Source organism: Rhipicephalus microplus, chromosome 6, assembly GCF_043290135.1.
Source record: "Rhipicephalus microplus isolate Deutch F79 chromosome 6, USDA_Rmic, whole genome shotgun sequence".
In the NCBI taxonomy this organism is placed as follows: Eukaryota; Metazoa; Arthropoda; class Arachnida; order Ixodida; family Ixodidae; genus Rhipicephalus; species Rhipicephalus microplus.
In genome coordinates this window covers 187342059-187365270 of record NC_134705.1, presented here as the reverse complement: position 1 = coordinate 187365270, position 23212 = coordinate 187342059, and the positions used below count along the sequence as shown (strand labels likewise).

At 47.6% G+C, this 23212-nt stretch overlaps 1 protein-coding gene across 2 annotated transcripts; it reads right to left on the bottom strand.

Annotated features, from left to right (window-relative positions):
- Nucleotides 1-1034: 1034 nt before the first annotated feature.
- LOC119167897 (leukocyte elastase inhibitor-like) lies at nt 1035-21310 on the bottom strand. Of its 2 annotated transcripts, none has more exons than XM_037419380.2 (5): nt 21178-21310; nt 16921-17100; nt 12539-12763; nt 8620-9178; nt 1035-2218 (listed from the first exon to the last, which is right to left on the bottom strand). In XM_037419380.2, exons 2-5 carry the CDS (start codon nt 17056-17058, stop codon nt 2046-2048), a joined length of 1095 nt encoding a protein of 364 aa, XP_037275277.2. In that variant the 5' UTR covers nt 17059-17100; nt 21178-21310; the 3' UTR covers nt 1035-2045. The 2 variants fall into 2 exon arrangements, with proteins under 2 accessions (XP_037275277.2, XP_075723371.1); XM_075867256.1 differs by lacking the exon at nt 1035-2218 and adding an exon at nt 4677-5919.
- Between the last annotated feature and the right edge of the window lie 1902 nt (nt 21311-23212).

Here is a 23212-nt window from a genome sequence, read left to right as displayed (position 1 = left end):
TTTAGCTCGGGAAACTTTAGCTCAGCAAACTGCGAACATCGTAGCAAGGTGCGGCATCAAACAAAAGTTGAGCCTTATCAGGGGTGACAAGAGCACCAACTTTTTCGGCTTGTTTCGACCAACACTTGTGGGGAAGCCAACGCACCAGGGGCCTTATAGCTGGATGGATGGATGGATGGATGAACGGATTGACATGCCTGTGCCCTTTAGATCAGGTGGCTGCTAACGCCACCTAGTCGTAACAAACGCACACTACGCCTTCCACGGCAAGGTGTGACGTCAGACAAAAGTTGAACCTTATCAGAGGCGATAAAAGCCTCAACTTTTTTCGGCAAGTTTCGATCACTCATTGCAGAGAAGCCCATGCACCAGGGACCCTTCAGCTCGGAACAGATTCATATTACGCCATCCGATGCAAGGTGTGACGCCGAACAAATGTTGGGACTTATCACGGGTGATAAGACTCTGAACTTTTTCGGTTAGTTTTGGCCATTTGTTGCGGGGAAGCCAGCACACCAGGGGCCCTTTGAGCGACTCTTTCCATGCAGTTCGTTCCACTCACCATACATGGCTTAATCCTCAATCTCGTAGAAAACGTAGGAGTATGTTAGTCACTTGCTTTTGCATCCACCGCGCACCTTCCTGAAAAAGAATGTATTCACGGCATCCGTGGGGGGAATTCCCCTTTCTTTGTACTGTTCATTAACGTGTCTCACAGCAGAAACGCTTGCACGACAAGAGATTTTTACGAATATTTGCGACTCAACTGTATTAATTGTGAAATGGTACTTGCAGTGTACCCACTGCTCTGATGCATCCGCAATGCTCATTTTGTAGGGAATATCGTTGCATGCGACTGAAAAAGAGGGACCAACGTCAGCACTGAGGCTAGATACCCATACTGGCCCAACCAGTCGCGAGCTAATGTGGGTCCTCGCAATCGTCCAGTTTCTATGGCGGCTTGAATCAGTCTGGTTGCTCTGCCGGGCATGCTAGATTTCCGAAAGGCCTCGAATCATTTTGACTCAGTGTGATAATCCATCCAAACATAAGTTTTATTCAAAGGTTACAAAACATCTTGAAAGGAAAATATACATGCAAGTCCTCCCAAAGTCACGTATAGACAACTAGACTCACCTTTTTAGTCACAATTAAATGCAACCATACACAGTTTTATTGGCACTAAATATTCGAAAGTCGAACAGTACATTTTCAATGGCTAACAATTTTAGTCAGAAATGCCCACAGAATAGGTTTTGTTATGAAACAAAACTTACAAAAGTCGGATAATAGAAGATTTCCCATAAACGTTCAAATATTACGAGATTTACAACGGCCATATTGTCCAGAAACGCTCCCACGCCCAGTCATTATATCTTCATCATTGATTTGATATGTGGGGTTTAACGTCCCAAAACCACCATATGATTATGAGAGACGCCGTAGTGGAGGGCTCCGGAAATTTCGACCACCTGGGGTTCTTTAACGTGCGCCCAAATCTGAGCACACGGGCCTACAACATTTCCGCCTCCATCGGAAATGCAGCCGCCGCAGCCGGGAATCAAACCCGCAACCTGCGGGTCAGCAGCCGAGTACCTTAGCCACTACACCACCGCGGCGGGGCTATATCTTCATCATCATCAGCCTGAGTACCACCCTGGTTAATTTGCCATCCGTTTTATTGAATGGGTCAAGACTTTAAAAGTCGAATCATAGGACATTTTCAAAAGCAATAGGTTCACCACTTTGGCCAGAAAAGCACATTTTTTTTAAATTAATGCACATTTTTATTTATATGCAAGAAAACTGTTCAAAATTATTAACACAAAATTTTCAATGGCTATAAGCTAGACGCGTGTGTTGAGAAATGCACGCATAATGAGGTTCCTCAAAATGTACTTCAAAAAAAAAAAAACATTATACTCCCAAGCGGGAAGTGTACGAACTGCGGATCATTGTTCCGTCTTTCTTTCCCTCTCGTTAGCTGAGGAGCACTTTAGCGGGCCGATCTGTCGTATGCCGTTATTGCGTGCTGTAGTCGTCGCTTAGCGAAACGCAGGCATAGCCAGCTGTAGACTGATAAGCGCGCGCTGGGGCCGCAGAGAAGTTTCTGCCGCTTGTTCTTCGAGCGCCTTGGTGACGATATTAGGTGCGGACCACTTTTGGGGCTCGGGCTGCCGTATGTTGTCGTCGCTTGGCGCAGGGCAGGCAAAACCGCCTGTAAAAATAGAAATAAATGAAAAGAGAGCGAGAGAGAAAGAAGAGAGGAAAATAGGAAGGAGAAAGATGAAATAAATAAAGAAATCACAGGAAATGTGAAAAATAAATAAATAAAAAAGAGAGGAGTAAAGAAAGAAAGAAACAAAGAGAAACACAGAAGAAGGCTGCCCAGTACTGCAATTCTTTCAGCCTCGATCGGTGCCAATAATAGCGCGAAGCTGCATCAAATATTCATTTTAATAATGATTGTCGGGGTCATCTACATGAATGAAATACATTGTCAACTGAGGGGGCCGTAGACTTAACATGCCAAGTTTTACTAAATTATGTTCAGCCAGTAACACAAAAATACGAAAAATGCACTGTGAAATTCGTGACGTCACGCACGGTGATTTCAGCGCGAAATTCAAAAAATGAAACCATCACCTTGATTTTCTCCCCAAATAGTCGGTCTATGATGGTGAAACAAAAGACATTAGAATCCTCAGGGTATAATTTATCAATTTTACTCGGTTCATCGTTTCACTTCAAAAGTCGGGCTTGGTTCGAAAACCGCGATGTTCGCAGTATAGCATAGCAAACTCGACAGATGGCATAGCGATAGGCAAAGGAAACCGGCGAGGTTTACGTAAAGGGCGTGCAAAATGAAGAGGGAAGGGCATAACAGAGCAACTGAGTGTGAAAGCAACGAATCAGTGGGGCGAGAGAGAGGAGGGACCTTGCTTAGTTTTGATCCTGCCTATATATTAGCACAGTTTTGCTAAGACTTCCCCTCAGCTTCACCGGTTACTGGTGTGTTACAGGAAAATCACGCTTAAATATTACTTTTTTTTTTTCAGTGCGTAAGTATTGCTATGACAAGAACGCATTTCGCCCGTCTATCCGTCAGCCACATAAGACAGCATAGTTTATCTCTTGTTGATCGTTTACCAGGACGATCATTTATAAAGAAAAATTATTGAAGAAAACGTTTCTCACTCTCTCTCTCTCTCTCTCTCTGGTGTCAGGATATTTTAATCCGGGCCCTCATGTCTGCAAGGCGGGTGTTTAAACCACTGCACCTCACATTCGTGCTTGCTATGCATAAACGTGGCCTCCGCGATTTGCTGCCGGCGGCGCGGCGCGCCGCCGGCAGCCGATCGCGGAGGCCACGGCATAAATTCATTGAGCGCGAGGCGCACCGTTGGAAGAGTTGGCGCCACCGTCGGCGTGACGACATAGCACTGAGTGTATATATACTCTACACCTCGTATTTACTCTGCTTTCCAGCGACTTGCCGCCATAAACAACGTTTAACGAGAGTACGTTACAACTCGTTTCGCAGAAATTTCCGCGTCGTTGGTTGTGAACGAAAAATCATCTTTGAGTGACCTAAAAATCGATAAAGATGCAAATAAAATAATAAAAAAAATACGCCAAGCTTGCGCGGAAGGCGCAGCACAGTCACCTCCAAAGCTAGAAGAGCTGCCTTTCAGAGCCTTTTCTAAACACTCATGGGACGATTTGCTGCAAGCACACTATATAGCGTGATACCCACTACGGCATTATTAATAAAAATCTGTGTCTAGTAGGCACATGGCATTCGCCATGCTATTTTTCGTCATTCTTCTGAGAAGCGTGGTATCCGCTGAACACTATAGCAAGAGATTTCGTGCCAATTGTTCACCTAGTGCCCGATGATGACGAGGAATTGTGCCTGAAGTGGGTATGCGCCACCGTCAATGGGTGAACAAGAACAAGCTTTTGTAGTGGGTTGGAGCATTGGACGACCCACGCGGTTACGCTATTCGCATTGTGCGACGACTGGTTCTTTTTCCTCCGTTTTAAAACGCTTTGCAAGTCGTATAAACGCGATAACTTTCCCGACATCAAGCCTGCCTAAAGCGAGTTTGCCAACAAGTCTCAATCACTGGCGTGGCTCAGTGGTAGACTACTGGGCTCGCACCTAGTGGACCCGGGCTAGAGCTCCACTGTGTCATTGTTACTAATTTTTTGAAGTGTGAATACACTTTATAAGCGACCCCAAACCATCCACCGCCGTCGGCGGCGTCCGCAGTCTTCTCTCTATCTTTAAAAGAAAGAGGACTTGGCGGGCCGCAGCGCGACGCTCTACCGAATAAGCCACGGACGCGACGCTGATAGTCCCCCTTCGCTCGCTCCTCCGCTCTCCTCGCTCGCTGCAGCTGCGCGCGCACCCCTCTCTCTCGCGCGCCCGCCTTCTCTCTCGGTCTCCCGTCGAGAGCGGGTCGTGAGGGGGAGTAAAGTTAAAATCCGTTGGCATTCGCCAGTGAGTTAACGTAAACTCCCCCGTGTGATCAAACTGCGATTCCCAGGAACCGTTACACCATAAAGGCACCATATTATGATTAATAAATATAATAGTGCGAATTAATAAATACCCCTCATAGCATCACCCCGTGTATTCGCACTTGACCATGTTCACCCTCGGGGAAATGCTTGGGAGTTTTTTATTCTAATATCGTGGTTGTGGCTACGGACACCGGCGACGGTGGTGGACAACTACGGCTGCTCGTGACCCGAGTTCTGGTCTCATAACAGCGTTCGCTGTAAAACTCGCGGTCTCAGTGTGAATCGAACCCCGGTCGTTAGGGTTAGAAACGGGTGCTCTACCTCGAAAACACCACTCCGCTAGTGAATACAGTCAAAATTATTTCCTCTGCTTGTCAATGCCGTGAAAGTAACCTTTATGCGTTACAAACACACGAGTCCTGCGTATACATGCTTCACAATACAACGTGAAATATTCCCGTGATAATACGTGGTACAAGCGTATATTATCATCGGGCGCGAGAATACAGGATTATTCGAATTGCTTCGCAGTTTAAAAACAGTCACCTACTACAAAAGGCCACACATGCTACTGCACCCTTAAGGTCACGTAGTGGGTATACAAAGTAAGTTGGAAAAGACGCATGAATTATTATATTATCGTAAATCTAAGTTTCAGGTTAGCAATCTCTGGGTCACTGTTGTTGCAATGCGAACCCGAGAAGCCCACTATCACCACGCGTGCGTTAATCCTTCGTAGCCGAATTTTCAGGTGCGGGCCACGTGTCTTTATACAAGCAGCTCTTCGCCACTTCTGCCCGGCCACAGCTGCGCCACACGTAATCTACGACCAGTGCAGCCATCTCAATCAGCGGTGCGCAGCAGCATAGCTGGTGACGTCGCACTCTACACCTCGCTTCGATACAGGCCTATCATACACGTGATTTCGAACGTCCGTCCCACGAAACGGACAAGACTGCGAGGGCTGCGCACTGGGGAAAGAGGTGACCATAACGACCAACAACGTCGTAAAGTCAGGTGACAAGTCCGATGGCGTAACGAACGTCTTGTGATGACTACGAGGTGGCGCTGACAATGGGCGCGAGTGCGATAGGTGGTAGTTCACCGGCGCCGCCTTCCGTCAAGTCCTGCGAAACGGCTGATGCGCCAGACGCCACCGCGCTCACGTCACGTTGGGATTTCGCAGGCAGCCGATGTACAGGATGGCCTTGCGCTGCCGCTCGACCACGAGAAACATGAAGGGCCGGTTCACCTCGAAGCTGGGCAGATCGGTGCGCTCGGCCAGCTTGAGCGAGTTCGAGCCGTTCATGTCCAGCCTCAAGGGGTCCTCGTCGGTCACCTCGAAACGCGACCGGCACAGGAAGTCGTGGACACACAGCTCCTTCTCGTCTGCGCGAGACAGCGCCAGCAAAAAAAAAAAGCCAGATAAATTAGATTGAAAGAAAGCCTCCGGCAATTGTCTTCATGACGGCCAGACTCAGAGCTCAGCTTCGATAGAACGTTATTCTATTAGATGCTGTAGGATATAACGAATTTGAACTCAAATAGGTAAAGCACTTGCTAGGCTATAGTGTTAATGACTTCATTATCAATGGAACGTTACATCACTGTCTTCCATCTCGTACGAATTCGGCGAGCATCGATAAGAACACTGCTAGCGAGTCAACAACAAGATTAAACCACATGCATTGCAACTACTCGCGTCAAAAGAAACTATGCATGAACAATTGAACCAATGTGCCCGCAGTTATAGCATGGAATGTTCCCAAGTTTTCCATCAGAGCGACTGCTCCAGGAAACCAGTGTACGTACTCAAGTCTAACACGTACGCTGGGACATTGGTCTTGTAGATTAGTATGCGCTACGGGAACTTATATTGGTCTCGAAATTTTTTTACTCCAGTTGCTCATGCGTCTGGACCCCGGCTGGTGTCAGTTTGTTTTAGTTGAGTATGGTCTCGACCTTCCAGCTGGGACCCCTCAACAGCTATAGGGCCAGATGGCAGCCATCTGGCCCTCTTTGGCCCTCTTACTGGGAAGAACTGTGAACCTTCAGGCTTTAGCTGGTCCCCGACTGGGACCAGATGGGAGTCGTATGGTCCCACTACGCTGGAACCTGTTGGAAACTAGACAGAACTACAGTTGCTTTCAGGCGTGTACCAGTTGGTCCCGGTCCATCGCCAGTAACGCATCTTTAAGTGACAGGGAAAGCACATGGCTAGAGTATAAAGTTGGGCATGTTGGTAAGACATAGTTGATCGACGTAGCGCGTTTAGAAACATAGGACAAGGGAAGTAAGGTTTAGAAGTAAGCGCTCCCTTCTGTCCCTTCCCTTGTCCTATGTTTCTAAACGCGCTACGTCGATCAACAAAGCACATGGGCTAGAGAGAGAGAGAGAGAGATAAAGTTGCAAGGAAAGTCAGGGAGGTTAACCAGACGCACATCCGGTTTGATACCCTGCACTGGGGAAGGGATGAAGGGGAGAAAAGAGGCTGCAGAGAGATAAGAAGTTACACACAATCACGAGCACACTCGGGGGAGCTCACACAGTCTAGAGGCGGTCGCTCAGGTTTTTTTACTTTAAGTAAAGCAAGAGTGCTTATTCACTTTCTGCGCAACTGAGGCAGATGCCCAAAGTCCTAGAATCTTCTGCACACAAAATGGTCTGGAGTCAAGTTGATGCAAAACCATCTGGAGCTGGCATCGCTGTGTGTCGTAGCAAGCGCAGCTGCACAGGACGTGTTCAATGGTCTCTTCAGCTCCACAGTAGTCGCATGTAGAGGTGTCTGCCATACCAATGCGAAAGGAGTACACCTTTGGGAATGCAACACGCAACCAAAGGCGGCATAACAGTGTCGCATCGGAGCGGGAAAGTTGTGATGGTAGCTTTATCTTGAACGAAGGATCCATTTAATATAATTGACACCTTTGGAAGCTGGTAGACGACCAGAACGTATGTGTAAGATCTCGAGCGAGTAGGTAAAGTTGTCTTGCTGCATCATTCCTTGATAGAGGAATCGGGACCACACGGGTTCCTTCATGGGCTGAGCGGGCTGCATCATCGGCTAATTGATTTCCGGTAATACCGATATGTCCAGGCAGCCATTGATATATAATATCATGCCCTCGTGCTAGAGCTTCATGATGGCAATGTCTTATTTCATGTACCAATTGTTCATGATTCCTCCTACGCATATGGCAGACTGCAAACTCTGAAGCGCTGCCTTCGAATCACAGAATATGACCCATTTTCCTGGACGCTCTTGAACGAGATATTGTAAAGCAGCCCTTATAGCAGCAAGCTCTGATGCCGTAGATGTAGTCATATGCGACAACTTAAATTTGATTGTCATTGCTGCAGCCTGAATTACAGCGGCACCTGATGAGCTGCTGGACGAGACGGACAAATGAGTGTATATCTGCTTTCAGTCCAAGTACAACTCATGTAATAATAGCAGTGTTGCTTGCTTCAATGCTACTCTGGAGTGATTGCTTTTCTTTTTGATACCCTGAATTTCTAGACGTACTTGCGGCTGGTCGAGGCACCACAAAGGACATGTCATTCTCGTAGCTGGCGTATATCCCGATGGAATGCTGTTTAGGTGCTTGGCTATGACGTCTTAAAACGTAGCACGTGGTCTTACGGAGGGCAGAAGGGCCAAGTGGTGGTCGGGTACACGGCTTGCATGTCGAATATGCGCTCTGAGGCAATCCACAACTCTATATGTCCTGACCGGATGGTCTTTGGCAAGCACGATTGTGGCAGAAGTAGAAGCGCATCGGGGCAGTCCTAGGCAGATACGCAGCGCCTGACCCTGCAAACTCTCCAATGAATGAGTATTGGATTTGCAAGTGTTAGTCAGTACCGGCAAGCTGTAGCGCAATAGACCCAGAAATAGGGCCTTGTACAGCTGTAGCATGGAGGCCACAGAAGTTCCCCATGCTTTTCCGCACATGAATTTCATTTTATGCACAATAGATAGCAATCTCTTCTTCAAGTACGCACAATGCGGGCTCCACGAAAGACTTCTGTCAATTATTATGCCCAGGAAACGATGCGTCCGTGCATATTTGACATGGGCTAACGTACCTGATATGCCAGTGAGGTCGGCCTCCTCCTTGTTGAACAGGTCTCGGACTCCGACGGCCGCCAGGTAGCGCGCCATGCTGACGTGCTCGTCGAGCACGAACTTTGGCAGCGTGATGTCGAGCGGGTTGCGCGTGTACCGGCGTTCGAACTCCTGCACGTCTAGAGGCGTTATGTTGGCCTCGATGTAGGCCAGGTCCGACTGCACGTCCGGCAGCAGGATGAGCAGCTGCAGGTCCTCCATCATGCAGGGAAGCTCCAGGACGTGGCACGCCAACCGCTCGACGTGGCAGTAGTTGCAGATGCGACGCGAACACATGGTCGGCACGTTGATCTTGCCATCGTCGGCGAAGAAGGGCATGGGCGCCGTGTACAGCTCGGAGAACTTGTCGAGCCAGAGACAGCGCATGAACGACGTACCCACCATGAGGACCCGGGTGGAGAGGCTGACGTCTTCGACGCTCGCCAGGCCGCTCATCTTGTGGCCCGTCACCCGAAATAGCCAAGCGTTGATCTCCTTCACGGCCAGCGCCGGGTCGCCCTGGAAGTTCACGATGCCCACCTGCGGCATTGGGCAACAGCACACATTTTTCACGCACGGTGTATATATCGCGCTGGGAGACAACCCCCTCCTTCAATATTACAGGATAGTTACACAAAAAAAAGCATCTTAAGCTCACTGGCGTAGATGTGGGTGGTAAGGGGAGGGGTGTTCACCTGTTTATATTGCATGCCGTTTTTTATTGGTATGATATATAAGGAGATGTTGGCGCACAACTATGCCACCGTCTACACCTTATAGCCCTTGAGTGAAGCTTGAACACGTATCTTAAGGTAAAACAAACAAAGCAGTACACGGAGAATAGAACACTCGGGCACAGATATGCAGACACACTTATATGCACATATCACAACAAAATGATAAAGAAGTGTTCGAAAGTCAACGAATGAAGTCTCTGATAATGTCCCTCGCAAATATTCGGTCCAACCAGCACAAAAACAGCAGATTGCATGCCGTGTGCATCTATTGTTTAGATTCGGGTGTCACCCGAAAAGACTGTTAGAAGCTCTTGGCGCTGGCCACGCCACAGTGTTTGAGAAGCTTAGCAATTTTTGTATATTGTGATCGTGCGCAGGATGCAAATTTATTTATTTATTTATTTATTTATTTATTTATTTATTTATTTATTTATTTATTTATTTATTTATTTATTTATTTATTTATTTATTTATTTATTTAACAATACTGCCAATCTCATCAGAGATTATAGCAGGGAAGGCATATGAAAACGAATATTTGTTTACACAGACTCAAACTGATAGAAAACACAAAAAAGCCGGTGTTACAAAATGACATGCAAATCATAGGTTAATATTATACATTGCCGTTAAAGAACACGCAATCAAACAATTTTAGTAGTAGCAAAACAAAATCATGAACTAGGTTATCGTTGAAAACGACCGCGAAAAGATAATGCATGCGTTTGTAATATGGGGTAGGGAAAACAAGTAGGCATTTTTATTGAACAACTTATTCAAATAATTTTATGAACAATAAACTAATCGAAAAACATGTCACTTGAAAATCACAATCATAAAAAAACAAAACTTTTGTATTAGCAATATGACACTGACTCGTTTATTTTATATATTGATGATGTGATGTTAGTGCGATTTGCGAGGCACGCAATTCGCTTTCAATCGCAGCTGTAAACAAGTTCATGGATGATTCGGTGCTTAAGGTGGGTTTCAGTGAGTTCCAATCTTTAATAGTTAGAGGAAAAAATGAGTATTTAAAGCAATTAGTGTTAAAGGAGTATTCTACAAGAGTATGGGAATGATCCAGTATTCTGTATATTTGATACAGAAATAATCACTGAGCAAGTTTTTCCAGCATGCTTAACAGCATGGCGCCGTTATTTTTGCATCATCGACTGAAAGAGAGTGCTTCTAGTATGATTGGCTCCATGAAATTTGCAATGAATCTAAATATTTCTAGCTCTTCACACAAGCCTCAGAATAGTTTTTCATGTCCTTGAATGTAAATGCAACTTGCTTCTCGAGTATTTGAAGTTAGCTGTTCCATATTGCTCCAAAGTGGAAAATTTAGCTGCTCTAAAGATTGCTCGAAATCGGAAGACCTTGGTGGCATTAAATTTTTTTAATTCGTTTGAGGTCCAGTAGCTGTCCAAAACGCTGCTTATGTTTTTTTTTTTTTTAGTTGCTGAGCTTTCACCTTTGATGTTGTAAGGTTCAATATATACAACTCGGGCAAGTCTGGTCGCTTGATTAGCATTGCATGCTTAGTAAAAAACCATTGAAATGTTTTGTGTTCACCAGAAAGTAAAAATTCTAACAGTCAAGTGAGACCCCAGAAATCTGCTCCAAAACTAAATTTTGATGCTCCAAAACACACCTTTTATTGCTCAAGATCTGCTCCAAAAAATCCCTTTTTTACTGCTGGAAAACAGCTTCAAAACCGTATTATTCCTGCTCCCGAAGCTGCTCCAACAGACTGAAGCCCGCCTGCACCCTTGTAGTGTTCTGAAAACGTAATGCCACGCGCGTTTATTATTTTAATGCCAGAGCTTACGCCAAGCAAGAAGCAGACACGACACCTTTATTTTAGTGCAAGTACGAACATGCTAGAGATGGGGCCATATTGAAACGACTTTGAAATATGTAGACAAGCACACGTACCTTCGGGTCACGAAAAAAAAAAAAAAACACGGATGTCGAAGTCAGCTTGACGAAGGACACGCTCCCATTTTGTTCTTCGGTTGTCCTTAAGAAACGAGGACACTCGCCACGATTCGGCCCATTTGCCGCGACTATTCGCCATGTAGCATCGCGCAAAAGTTCGGGTATGCAGCCGTACAGACTGCGAATATCCAGTGCACAAAACGCTTCACATATCCACGCTGCAGTTCACGAACACAGAAAAAGACGGTCTTCCCGAGTCGCCAACAAGCACACCACGAAAACGTTCGTCGGGCTTGGCAATCAATGTCTGTCGAGCGACGAGAGCAAGCGTATAGGCACGTGTGTACAGCGAAATACACTGGTTTAAACAGAGTGACGTCAGAGCCCACCGCAGATACAGTGAGCAGGCCTGATGTTATCTAGGTGGAATCGGAACGACTGTTGAGACCGGCTGCGTTGCCTCTTGCCCGCTAAGCCGCCTTACTACCGCCGTGGTAGCCGTGAGGACGGCGCAATCCACAGATCTACGGTGAACGTGTAATATCTTGCAGCACTACGCGTTACTGTGCACGCCCATTTTAAGGCCTGATTGACTGCGGCCAAAGCGGGCCAACTTTACCGCACGGAGAAAATTTGTCGGCGAGAGCAGTCCGTGCAAGCGGCCCCGGATTTTTCCGCTTTTGCGAATAATCCGCGTCCGCTTTCCGGATAGGTGTGAACGCGCCGAAAAAAGCTATACCAGACGCGGCTATTTCGGTCCGCAGACACTTCAGGACTCTGACCCATGCTGGGGAGAGAAAGAGAGAATAAAATGAGGGAAAGGTCGGGAGGTTTACCAGAACATGGAGCATCCGGTTTGCTACCCTGCACTAAGGGAAGGGGGAATGGGGAAGAAAGATGGGAATGAAAGTGAAGAGGGAAATCGACGCGCGCTAAAAAAAAAAGGGGGGGGGGGGGCTCTGGCGTGCTATAGTCTATACAATAGGCCACTGCCACGCAAAAAGTTCAGTAAGGCCTGAACACAAATCATGACGCCTTTCAAGCACTGATTGTTCAGACAAAGGTCTGCCGTCTAGGCGAGCTAACGCAGCAGCTATAGTTACCGTCTTTGCACGCTGTAACGAGGGCAGTGACAGAGAACGTGCTGGAACACTGATACGACCTATAGGAGTCGCACGATTTCAGGATCACCGGCGTGAATAAACCTTAAATACTTGACCTGTCCGCCAAACTCTTGGTGTATGGCTTCCTTGAAGGAGTCGGCCAGTTCCAGGGAGGTGGACAGGTACATTTTGCTGGCCAGGCCCACGTGTAGCGGCGACAGCGGCTCCAGGACGCGTCCCATGAGGCCGAACTCGTGCAGTAGCTCCTCCTCGTGCGTCGCTCCCAGAGCAGCCAGGATTTGCTCGGCGGTATCTCCTCGAGATCCGGCCAAAGCGGTGACCTGAAGTGGCCATGACGATGGTGATAAGCATAGGTGTGCGTACAAATTGAGGAACGGGAAGGGTGCCCTCCCCCCCTCCGCACCATCACCTAAGGGGGGCAAATCTCGCAAGTGACCCGGACTAGCGCCGACTTCCATACGAAATTTATAAACACGGAAAAACGAAATCAAGATAGCACACGTGATGACTGCTCATCCATTTGCGCATGACGCCAGACTCGGAAAGGGAACCAAGAGACACAAAAATATAATAAGAAAACACCAAGAAAACGCGAAGAGATGACAAGCAAAGCAACCGAACCTGATAGATAATGTAATCTATTTCTTTGTCAGTAAGAGCGATTGAGGGTTAGCTGATGCAATTGCCTCGTCCTCGTCGGTTTCTTGTCCTGTGTGTCTGACGCGCTGTTCACGTCGCCATGGATACCAACTAGCCTGGTCATATGCATTGCTTTATGCTTAGTATATAACAGGCAGCACTGTCATGCCTGTTACCAAGGGAAATGGCGGCCGACAAAAAGCTGTTTAGTTTCCCGGAAAACTGGGGACAAAAAGCGCGCCGCGGTGAGGTACACATCATCGCTTCAGTTTTATTTTTGAATGCCTTGTGAGTCTTTTCTGTTAGACTCGACCATTGGAGGCGGTGGTGAGGGGGGGGGGGGAGAGGCTTTGCGATGAGGCTTTACCTCACTTCACCCCATATCTTATGGAGAACTCTGCGCCCTCCTGAGATACTTGTCAGCAACTTCATCGAGGGACCGCCTGTGAAACTCGGCACTGTGTGTGTTGTGACATGTGTCTATCTCTGTCTCTCTCTTTTACTCCCCCCTCCTCCTCATGTGTAGGGTAGCAAACTGGACGCATAGTCTAGTTAACCTCCCTACCTTTCCTACATTTCTTCTCTCTCTCTCTCTCTGCGCCCGCCTAGGCTAATAATGATCGTATCGCTGTGCGAAAAAAAAAAACAAAAAAGGAAACAAAAACAGCATCGATTAGCGGTAAATGGTAAACGGTAAACAAAAACGCGTTACGTGATCGTTAATTACCTCTCTTATTACATTCAATCTATTCGATAGCCAGCATTATACAACATTTGCTTTTAAATGCGTACGTTACACTTCAAACAAAAAATTCACTATGACATTAACTGGTACTTTTCTTTTTCTTTCTGCATCCCCCCACAAATGTCAACGCACGCATATCACACTATTCACTTACTTCATATTTAAGCTGGCGCGTACTTTAACGGGGCAAGATCACTCGGCCTGCCAGCGGCCCCAACAACAACATGGCTCTTTCTGAGGCAAAGAAGCAGCTATCGAGCAGTACGCCTTTCGTGCAATAACTTCTGCGATAATTTTTTCAGTGCTTAAGGCCTCAGTAATTATACTCTGAAATAAATATTTATGTATGCTCCACCCACGCTATTTATGGACGAAGCTCGTTATGCCATGGGTCGTGCGTCCGCATTGTATGTAGTAGTAGTAGTAGTGCCTCTCGTTTAGTCCTTGGAATGTCCGCTGGATGGCGGTACTTGTATGTGATGAATATATGATGAAAAGATGTGAGATGGCGGTATTTCGAGTGTTCACTAGATGGACGGACAAACAGACAGACAGGCGGACGGTCGCACGGATGGACTGACTGACGTACGCACGGACGGAAGTCCGACAGACAGACAAACAGGCTGACGGACGCATGCACGGAAGAACGCAAGGACGGATGGACGCACGCACTCACGGAGGACGGACGCTACGGATGGACAAACAGACAGACGCACGGGCAGACGGGTGAACAACCGGACGGACGGATGGATTGACAGAAGCAAGAACGAATGGACGGACGCACGGATGGACTGTCGGACGCTTCGCCCCACTCATCACCATTCACTCTCTGGATATGCTGTGATTTTTTAGATGCGAAGCAGCTCTTTGACTTACGTGTGTAACGCCGTACGTACGTGCATCCGTACGAACGAACCGCAACGCGTTCCCCTCGCCGCAGGTTTTAGCGGTGCCAAGTAGGTCACACCGCAGCTGCGCGTTGACGTCACGCCCCCCCCCCCCCCCTTGCACGCTTCTCTCGCAGGTGCGTGCTGACGTCACTTTCTCCCTCACCCGCAGCACGCTCGCCCCAGCGCACGCAGCTACTGGCTCTTCTGTTCGCTCGCAACACACTTGTCTCTCGCTTGGTTTTAGAAAGGTTTAGCGAGCGTTGGGCCTCAGTGCCATGAATACAGTGAACTAGTATATACCATGAACTCGAGGTGGTTAAAGGTGGGAAGTAGACCCGAAGCGCAAGCCGTAAGAAAGTGTGCGTGTGCCATCTCTCGTTTAGTCCTTGGAATATCCGCTGGATGGCGGTGCTTCTATATGGGGAATATATGATGAAAAGATGTGAGATGGTAGTACTTGGAGTGTTGAATAGATGGACGAACGGACATACAGACAGATGCATGGATGGACGCATGAACGGACGCAGGGGCGGATGCATGGACGAACGCAGGGACGGACGCACGAACAGACGCACGCATGGACGGGCGGATGGATGCATGGACGGTCACACAGACGGACGCATGGACGGATGGAAGCAAGAACGAATGGACGGACGAATGCTTCGCCCCACCCTCCATCATTCACTCCGTGGATATGCTGCCATTTTTTTTATTTAGTGTTCCTTGCACTCACATTACTGCTTGCCCGTTTCCTCAGTGAATGTCCCATCCCTCTCCCATGCGCAGGGTAGCAAACCGGCTGCCTATAGGCTGGTTAACCTCCTTGCCTTTCTTTTCCCTGTATTTTCCTTCCGCCAGCTGATTTTCGTTTCAAACATAAATACCCTTTCTGCTGAGTTGAATGATAGCACAAAAGTTCCTCATCTACGAGATGATTGGCCGACGTATTCGTGCTCTAGCTCCCAAGTCTTTCGATCTGAAACAAGTGGCTCATTAGAGTAGATGTACAATAACAAAGTTTCTCAACGTCGTCCGTATGTTTGTCGCCTCAAAAATGTTGCAGAAAACGTCTGACGAGTGGTCCAGGCTCGGCCCGAGCGTAATTTTTGTCGATGCGGCCTCGTCAAGTGTGAGGCCCAAGGGACGGCGTTCAACTCTCCCATAGTAGAGTACCGAGTACTCTAAATTGTTAACCGCTTTTTCTAAATACACAAACTATTGGTGAAGTCTCTGCACAATCTGCGGTCTGTGTCGCATGTTGGGGAGAGCTTAGCTCTCTCCCATACAAAGTACCCTCCGTTGCAAACAAGTCAGGATGTGTTTCACACTCTTTTACCCGTGGCTATAATTAACCTGCTACAGTTTATTCTTTCCTATCTGAAAGATAGAAAGATGTAAACCCCCCGCGGTGGTCTATAGATGTCGAGAACCATAATAATCACTATATGGTTGTTAATATGGTGCTAGACTGCAGAGTTCTGCCCAGAAATTTGCGGGATCGAATCCCCGCGGCGGAGGCCGCATGAAGGCAGAATGGTAGAGGGTCGACCATGTACTCAGTCATCATCATCATGATCATCATCATCAGCCTGACTACGTCCACTGCAGGACAAAGGCCTCTCCCATGTTCCGCCAGTTAACCCGGTCCTGTGCTTGCTGCTGCCAATTTACACCCGCAAACTTCTTAATCTCATCTGCCCACCTAACCTTCTGTCTCCCCCTAACCCGCTTCCCTTCTCTGGGAATCCAGTTAGTTACCCTTAATGACCAGTGGTTATCCTGTCTTCGCGCTACATAACCGGCCCATGTCCATTTCCTCTTCTTTATTTCAACCATGATATCCTTAACCCCCGTTTGTCCCCTAATACACTCTGCTCACTTCTTGTCTCTTAAGGTTACACCTACCATTTTTCTTTCCATATGTACTCAGTATGTGCACGATAAAGTGCGGTGGGCAGAAGCGTTTTTTCGAGGAGGGGAAGGGGGGGGGGGTGCTGACACACGAACTTGGCGGCCACCCCTTGGCTACGCTATTGACGATAGAGAATACCAGGTGGTGAAAACTTGCGGAATGCACTCTCCCACTGCCTCAGCTCGTATATCATGTCGTGGCTTCGAGACGTAACCGCCCCCTGATATCATTAAACACGAGATGCAACCGCTGTCCAGTCATGCTCGCGAAGTTACTGCGCACTGTGCTCACCAATGCCACGGCTGTGCCGAACGGCGAGACGAAGACGTTGAGTCGTTCGCGGGACAGGGCGCGGTACAACTGCAGCGCAAAGTTCTGCAGCACGGGGAGCCCAGTGGAGCGCCGAGCGCGTCTTCGTGACCGCCACATGGTCGACGCCGATTTCTGTTCCGCGGCGGACTTCGGCGCGATCTGCGAGGAATGTGCGAATATACAGGGTGGTTGTATTAGTCAATGCCTCTTCGTAACAATAGATATGTCAGAGAGTAAACAACAGAGCACTGTTTCATTGCCACTGAATGCGGTCACGGTACCTCTTGGTTATAACGTTACATTTCGATGTACGCGCGCGCATCTTCGGCGCATTGCCTATAAGTCTTTCAGGAAGTGGGCTTCACATCTTTTCGTAGTGTACGAAATGGACGTTAAAAAAATATCTCGCGGATATTGCGCTCTAGACTATGAAGGTTCCCTAGCTTTAACTCGTACACCTGTTCCTTAGCCCCCCCCCCTCAAAGGAAGAACTCGCATGGGGTTAGGCAAGGGTTGCGTGCAGGCCATTCTGCCTGCCCCCGACGGCCAATCCATCGGCGAATCATGCCAATGTTTTGGGTAGAGTGAATCGTATCAATGTTTTGGATAGATATAACCAACTGAGGTGCATAAAAAGGCCTGTTGAAGTGTAACTAACTCAGTTGTATAAATCTACGATCGTCTGTGTTCTATGTGTCTCATTGTCTTCGCTCGAGTCGAGCTGCATTCGTCGGGGCTCTGCATCACATCATGTCTTGAGCTCGGAGGCCACGATCACATGCAAGTTCTTTCGTTATTGATGCGCGCAAGTCGAAAACGTTCCAACGGCGTCGTCATCACGTTCAATCAGGTTAGCTACCACGTGATTATACTTCCTTGACGTCACACAGCTGCCATGTTGGAGCGCCAGCACGTTTAGAACCTGCTTTTATGCTGCCACGTGTAAGCGTTCGTGTGGCATCCGTCGGGATGTTCTATGGCAAAGTCACTTATTCTATATTGTGGGGGTGATATCACCACCAGTAAAGTCGTTTGCGCCTCGTAGCGCACACATGTCTCGCGGATAGGCCGCATTTAGGTTTAACCACCAAGCGGTAGATGGCGTAGTGCTCGCGCGGGTTCACCGTCATGAAAAACTAGCCCAAGCTACCATACCCAAGCTGCCACACTTCACCGTCATGTTTAGCGTGGTAGCACCTGCAGTGACGTTCGGCTATGAATATATTCTATATATTCTATTCTAGAATATATTCTAGAATATATTCTAGGGACCATAGCCTGTATCTGTAGTGTAATGCAACAAAGCGGCGTATTTGATTTAATGTGAAATTGGAAAAAGTCAAAATCTACGGAAGAATGATTTCAGCACTTAAACCTCTTCGAACTTTTGACCAACTCCTGAAAGGCGTCAATAATATATTCTCGGGACCATAGCCGAAAAAATATATTAGGGACCATAGTTCGGCTACGGTGGCTAGCCCGGTGGTGAGGCTGGGTGGCCGCACTGAAGACATGAGCGGCTCTCTTTGACGTGTGGCGGCTGGCGTGAATGGTCGTCTCCTGAGGGGGGGTCCGCGGGATACGGTAACATCAGGTCGTTTCCCGTGGGTCCCTCGTGGTGAGTCGTACATCGGCAACGCCACCTTCGCGTTCCCTTGTGTGTTATGTTGATTGAGTGTATTTGAATATCGTATGTGTTTTTAGTGTGTCACCAGTGACGTTTTTCATGCGGCTCGTGATATCGTCGTTTGTAAAAGTAGTTTGGTTTGCTCTACCGCGCCTGCTGTGTCCTCATTTCGAGACCCCACATTGTCGCAAGACTCTGAATTCGTGTTCTGAGACAATCACTTGCGGCAACGCGACTGTCACTTTGGCTCGTGAGCTAGATTTCAGGTGATAGGTGTCGAGCACGTTCTTAATTGGCGGTGACCAGAGCCATAACTAGGGGGGGGGGGAGTTCAGGGAATTGGTGGTGGTGAAACAGTTAATAACCATTAAATGGTTACAGAGAGGTGATTGGGTTGGGGCCTTATTGGCCTCCTACCCTCGCAGCACTAGGTGAAACCCCTATTCCGGAGCTCCATTGGTAAGCAACGCCGCCCGCGCCCGTTGAACCAGCTAGGGCCTTTTGGGCCTTCACGTCTTGACAGCCGAGCAGGACCGCCTCCCATTCCTTTCTCGTGGGGTTGGGGTTGAGGGGGGGGGGGGGGGGATAGATGGATTAGACTGGCACGCCCAGACGATGTGAAAGGTGTCAGCCACCTCCCCACAGAACTGGCACGTGCCATCAAAGGATGAATTGAAATGTTTTAGCACCGCCGGGCACAGTACAGTTAAACAGTTTTAAAAGGAGGCGATCGTCAGCGCGATGCAGTCCCTTACAAGGGTCTGGATAGCTCCGGTGCTCCTCCTTGTAGTAATTGGTAATATCTTTGAATGAAAGGGCCGGGTTGTCTGATTGGGAGTAGGCTTCCAAAGACAGGGAGATAGCCCGGTTCAGGGGGTTCGACACCCCCCGAAATTTTGTCTTTCCTTAACTTTTCGGGTGATACTAAAGTATTTACATGCCTTCACATCGACCACCATGTATCATGTTGCTGAGTGTTCTAGTACTGTTGCCAAGGTTAGTAATTCTAAACTTTAACACAATCCGAGAAAAATACCTGCGTACGGCCCTAGCGGTGACAAACCACTGTAATGTATGAACGCGAATCATTTTGAGAAAGTGCACGTCGCCAGAAATGATAACCTAAACAATGCCGTTTCCATCAGTCTGGACCACTGGTAGCCCAGGTGTCGGTATCATCATCAGGCGTTATTTATTATTTTTTTCAACTCGAAAACGTTTCTGCGACACTTAGGAATGCATCAGGATGGCTATTAATTAAGAGTTGTTGTTACTCATGAAAATATAAGGCTCCAACGAAAACAAAAAAAATCCTGCAGGGTTTCTTTTTTTTTTTTTTTCTCACTGGAGTTGGAGGTGGTGGGCGCCTGCGACAAACGAGTTCTTTCAGAGGGGGTAGGGAGACTGAAAACTTATGCGCTGTGATTTTGACTATGCTTCTTCTTGGGGGTGGGGAGAGGAGGTTGGCGAAATTTTTTTGTTATTCGCCATTACGCTACAAATGTTCGACCTCAAGGTGATTCAGGGACATACTAAGGAATAAAAAGAAATGAGGGGAGGATAGAAGGGCGCGGATTCCTGCACTCGATCACTCAAATCCGGTTGGTACTAGAAACCGTAGAAACGGCACTTTACATAAACAGACATGTCATTCCAGATTAAATAAATGATTCGACAGACACACCAGTCTGGTCAAGAAGAAGCGTTGAGCATTTCTATTCTCCTGTGGTCAGTTAGCGCCCTCGTCGTTCTTTTATTCGAATAAAAGAAAGACGAGGACGCTAGCTGACCACAGGAGAATAGAAATGCGTTGACGTTTCGGCAGCCGGCACGGGATCATTGTAAACGGGTGATTGTGAACAAGCGTCCCGTTCCGGGTTCCGAAAACGTCGCCGCAGTTTTGTCCTCTTTTGGTAGGCGGGCTTCGTCTCTTAATTCAATCATCCCAGATGATGCGGCACATGCACTCAGTATACATGCACGCTGACTGGTTGTTTAAATTCTTTTCAGCCATTGGACAGGAAGAATCCGACGTCACGCAAACCCGCCAGACCACCTCATTCATTTTCACCTCAAAAACATTACGCGTAAGCTAACATGTTCATGACTGCGGTTGCACGAAGTGTCACAAGATGTCGACACTGTCGTTACAGTAACTTTGTATTTTTCACTTTTTTGCGTATACCAGATTACTGTACACAATAAAAAAAGTGTAATGATCACTATGTATGTTTAATTTAACATTTTAAATAATAAAAAGACTTAAATAATACTTACGCGACAAGACGCTATGGCGCTGCGAGCGCGTGTGAACTTCGTGCGGCTTGCGTTTGCGTGCGTGCCACCGTGGCGCCAACTAAAGGGCATTCCGGTTGGGTATGGCCTGGGCACGCAACGCCGCGCGCTCCCAAGCCCGCAACGCCCCAAGAGAATGCGTACCCAGCACTAAAACTCCCTATTATTCTGGTTGGGTATGGGTTGGGCACGCAACACCGCGCGCTCCCACGCCCGCAACGCCCCAAGAGAATGCGTACCCAGCACTAAAATTCCCTAGTGATCCTCCCGGAACGTAACGTTGCGACGCACCGCCAGTATAAGACTGCACTGACCTGTACTGTGAGAAGGCGGTGCAGTGGTCGCCAGGTCTTTCTCGCTGGAGCCGCGGCAGGGCTGCTGGCCGGCGTCGTCCAGCGCCGCCCGTTGCCGCAGCTCGCTGAGTGAGGCTTCGTTCGTCACACGGTCTCGCTCCATGCGTGCAGCGCGCCAGGCCTCGTGTTCGCCGTCAGCCCGTGCATGCCGTGGCAGTCAAGGTCCTTGACGATGTGGCGCATACCCACACTGGCGGATTCAAGTCAAGTCAAGATCCTTGACGATGTGGCGCATACCCACACTGGCGGATTTGCCAGGAACCGGATAGATGATGATGATGATGATTCCACAGCCATGGCTCGTACCCACTCAGGGGGATCGGCCAAGAATCGATGACTTAATTCAGTGAGATTTTTTTTTCAATATCGAAACCACCCACCGGAAAAAAAAAGAAAAAAGAAAAGACACCCTAGGCAGAACGAAAGGAGTGCAATAGTTGTTTGTCACTCGTTCAGATAGGACAATTATTCATTACCTCGAATAAGAATCAGCATGGTTCAACAATGCTCTTGTGTATGTGAATTTTTTTTTGCACGAATAATAATCATGCAATTGAAAGCTTAATTCTTTTACTTTCATTAAGGTACTTGCAAACTGCATAGAAAACGTTCTCGTGGCTGAAGCCCAGATCGTAAGCACCGAAGGAAAGTATGTTTTATATAGTGAAATTCAGCCCCAGGCTAGCGAATGGGAGGACTGAGAATGTTTTCCTGAGCAATTTGTATCAGCGACATGATAAAAAATAGTGCTCTATTGTTTCCAATTCTGAACAAAAGTTGCATAGTGGTGATATCGCCAGACCAGCCTTATGAGAATAGAAATTTAACGAGGGACACGATATCGAACCGGGAAGTTTCCGTGAATTTCTTCCTTATCATCCTCATCATCAGCCTGACTACGTCCTCTGCAGGACAAAGGCCTCTCCCATGTTCCGCCAGTTAACCCGGTCCTGTGCTTGCTGCTGCTTATAACAGGTTAAAAAACAGGTTAAAGTTAATCTATTTACGAGAAATAAAAGAAAGATGCAACAGGACGAATTTGATGATTGAATTGCAAATAAAATTCGTGCAATGCAATAAAGCGGCGTATTCGATTTAATGTGAATCAGGAAAAGACAAAATCTACCGAAGAATGATTTCAACACTTAAACCTCTTTGAACTTTTGACGAACTCCTGCAATGCGTCAACAATCAACAGTCATGATGATGACGATCGCGGAGTTTTTTTTTCTTTTTCTTTTGCGCAGCAATCCTGTGGTGGGTGCATTTCTTTTCGCCGAAAAAAAAATTGGACAGATCCCGCATACAAGAGAAATGGATCTTATACTAGGCAGCCAGATAGAATGTGACTATGGCGTAATTTTTTTGTTGTTGTTGGGCGAGGTGTTACGAAATGACGATAAAGATGTATACAAACGTTGCCCGCATCTCGTGAGCAATCAAACATGTCCGGTTGCTTACAGTTATGTAAGGTTGCCAACAGCAAAAACGTGGACATTACCAACGCCAGAAGCGGTAAGGTTATCTGCAGGACGTGTCCTTGCGAGAATGGTATCGTCCTGGATTGATACGAAGAAAAACTTCAGCGGATGGTACTTACCTACAATTGACTTTAACCTGACGCGGTGCCTGTATCATAGTACATACGTGATGTTCATAGCCATAACTGCAACCGCAATTGTCATTTCACCAACGTTACACCTACATAAGGCATTTTACAAAGTAGTTGAAAGACTGCGTGGCTCTTGGAATACTTTATTGCCACCGGATTGCTTTGGATCGATTCCTGCTGCGACACTGATTATTATCCTTTCTATATATCGGGTCAACGCTGGTGATGTCAATTTTTTTCTCAATGTCCTTGCATTTAAATTACCAATGTGTCGCCGTTCGACATAAACTGTCAATCACCATACCCGCTTGCCGCGGCCCTTGTATCGGGTACTTGCCATACGTGTCCGGACGAAATTGTTTGACGACGCACGTGGCGGGATGT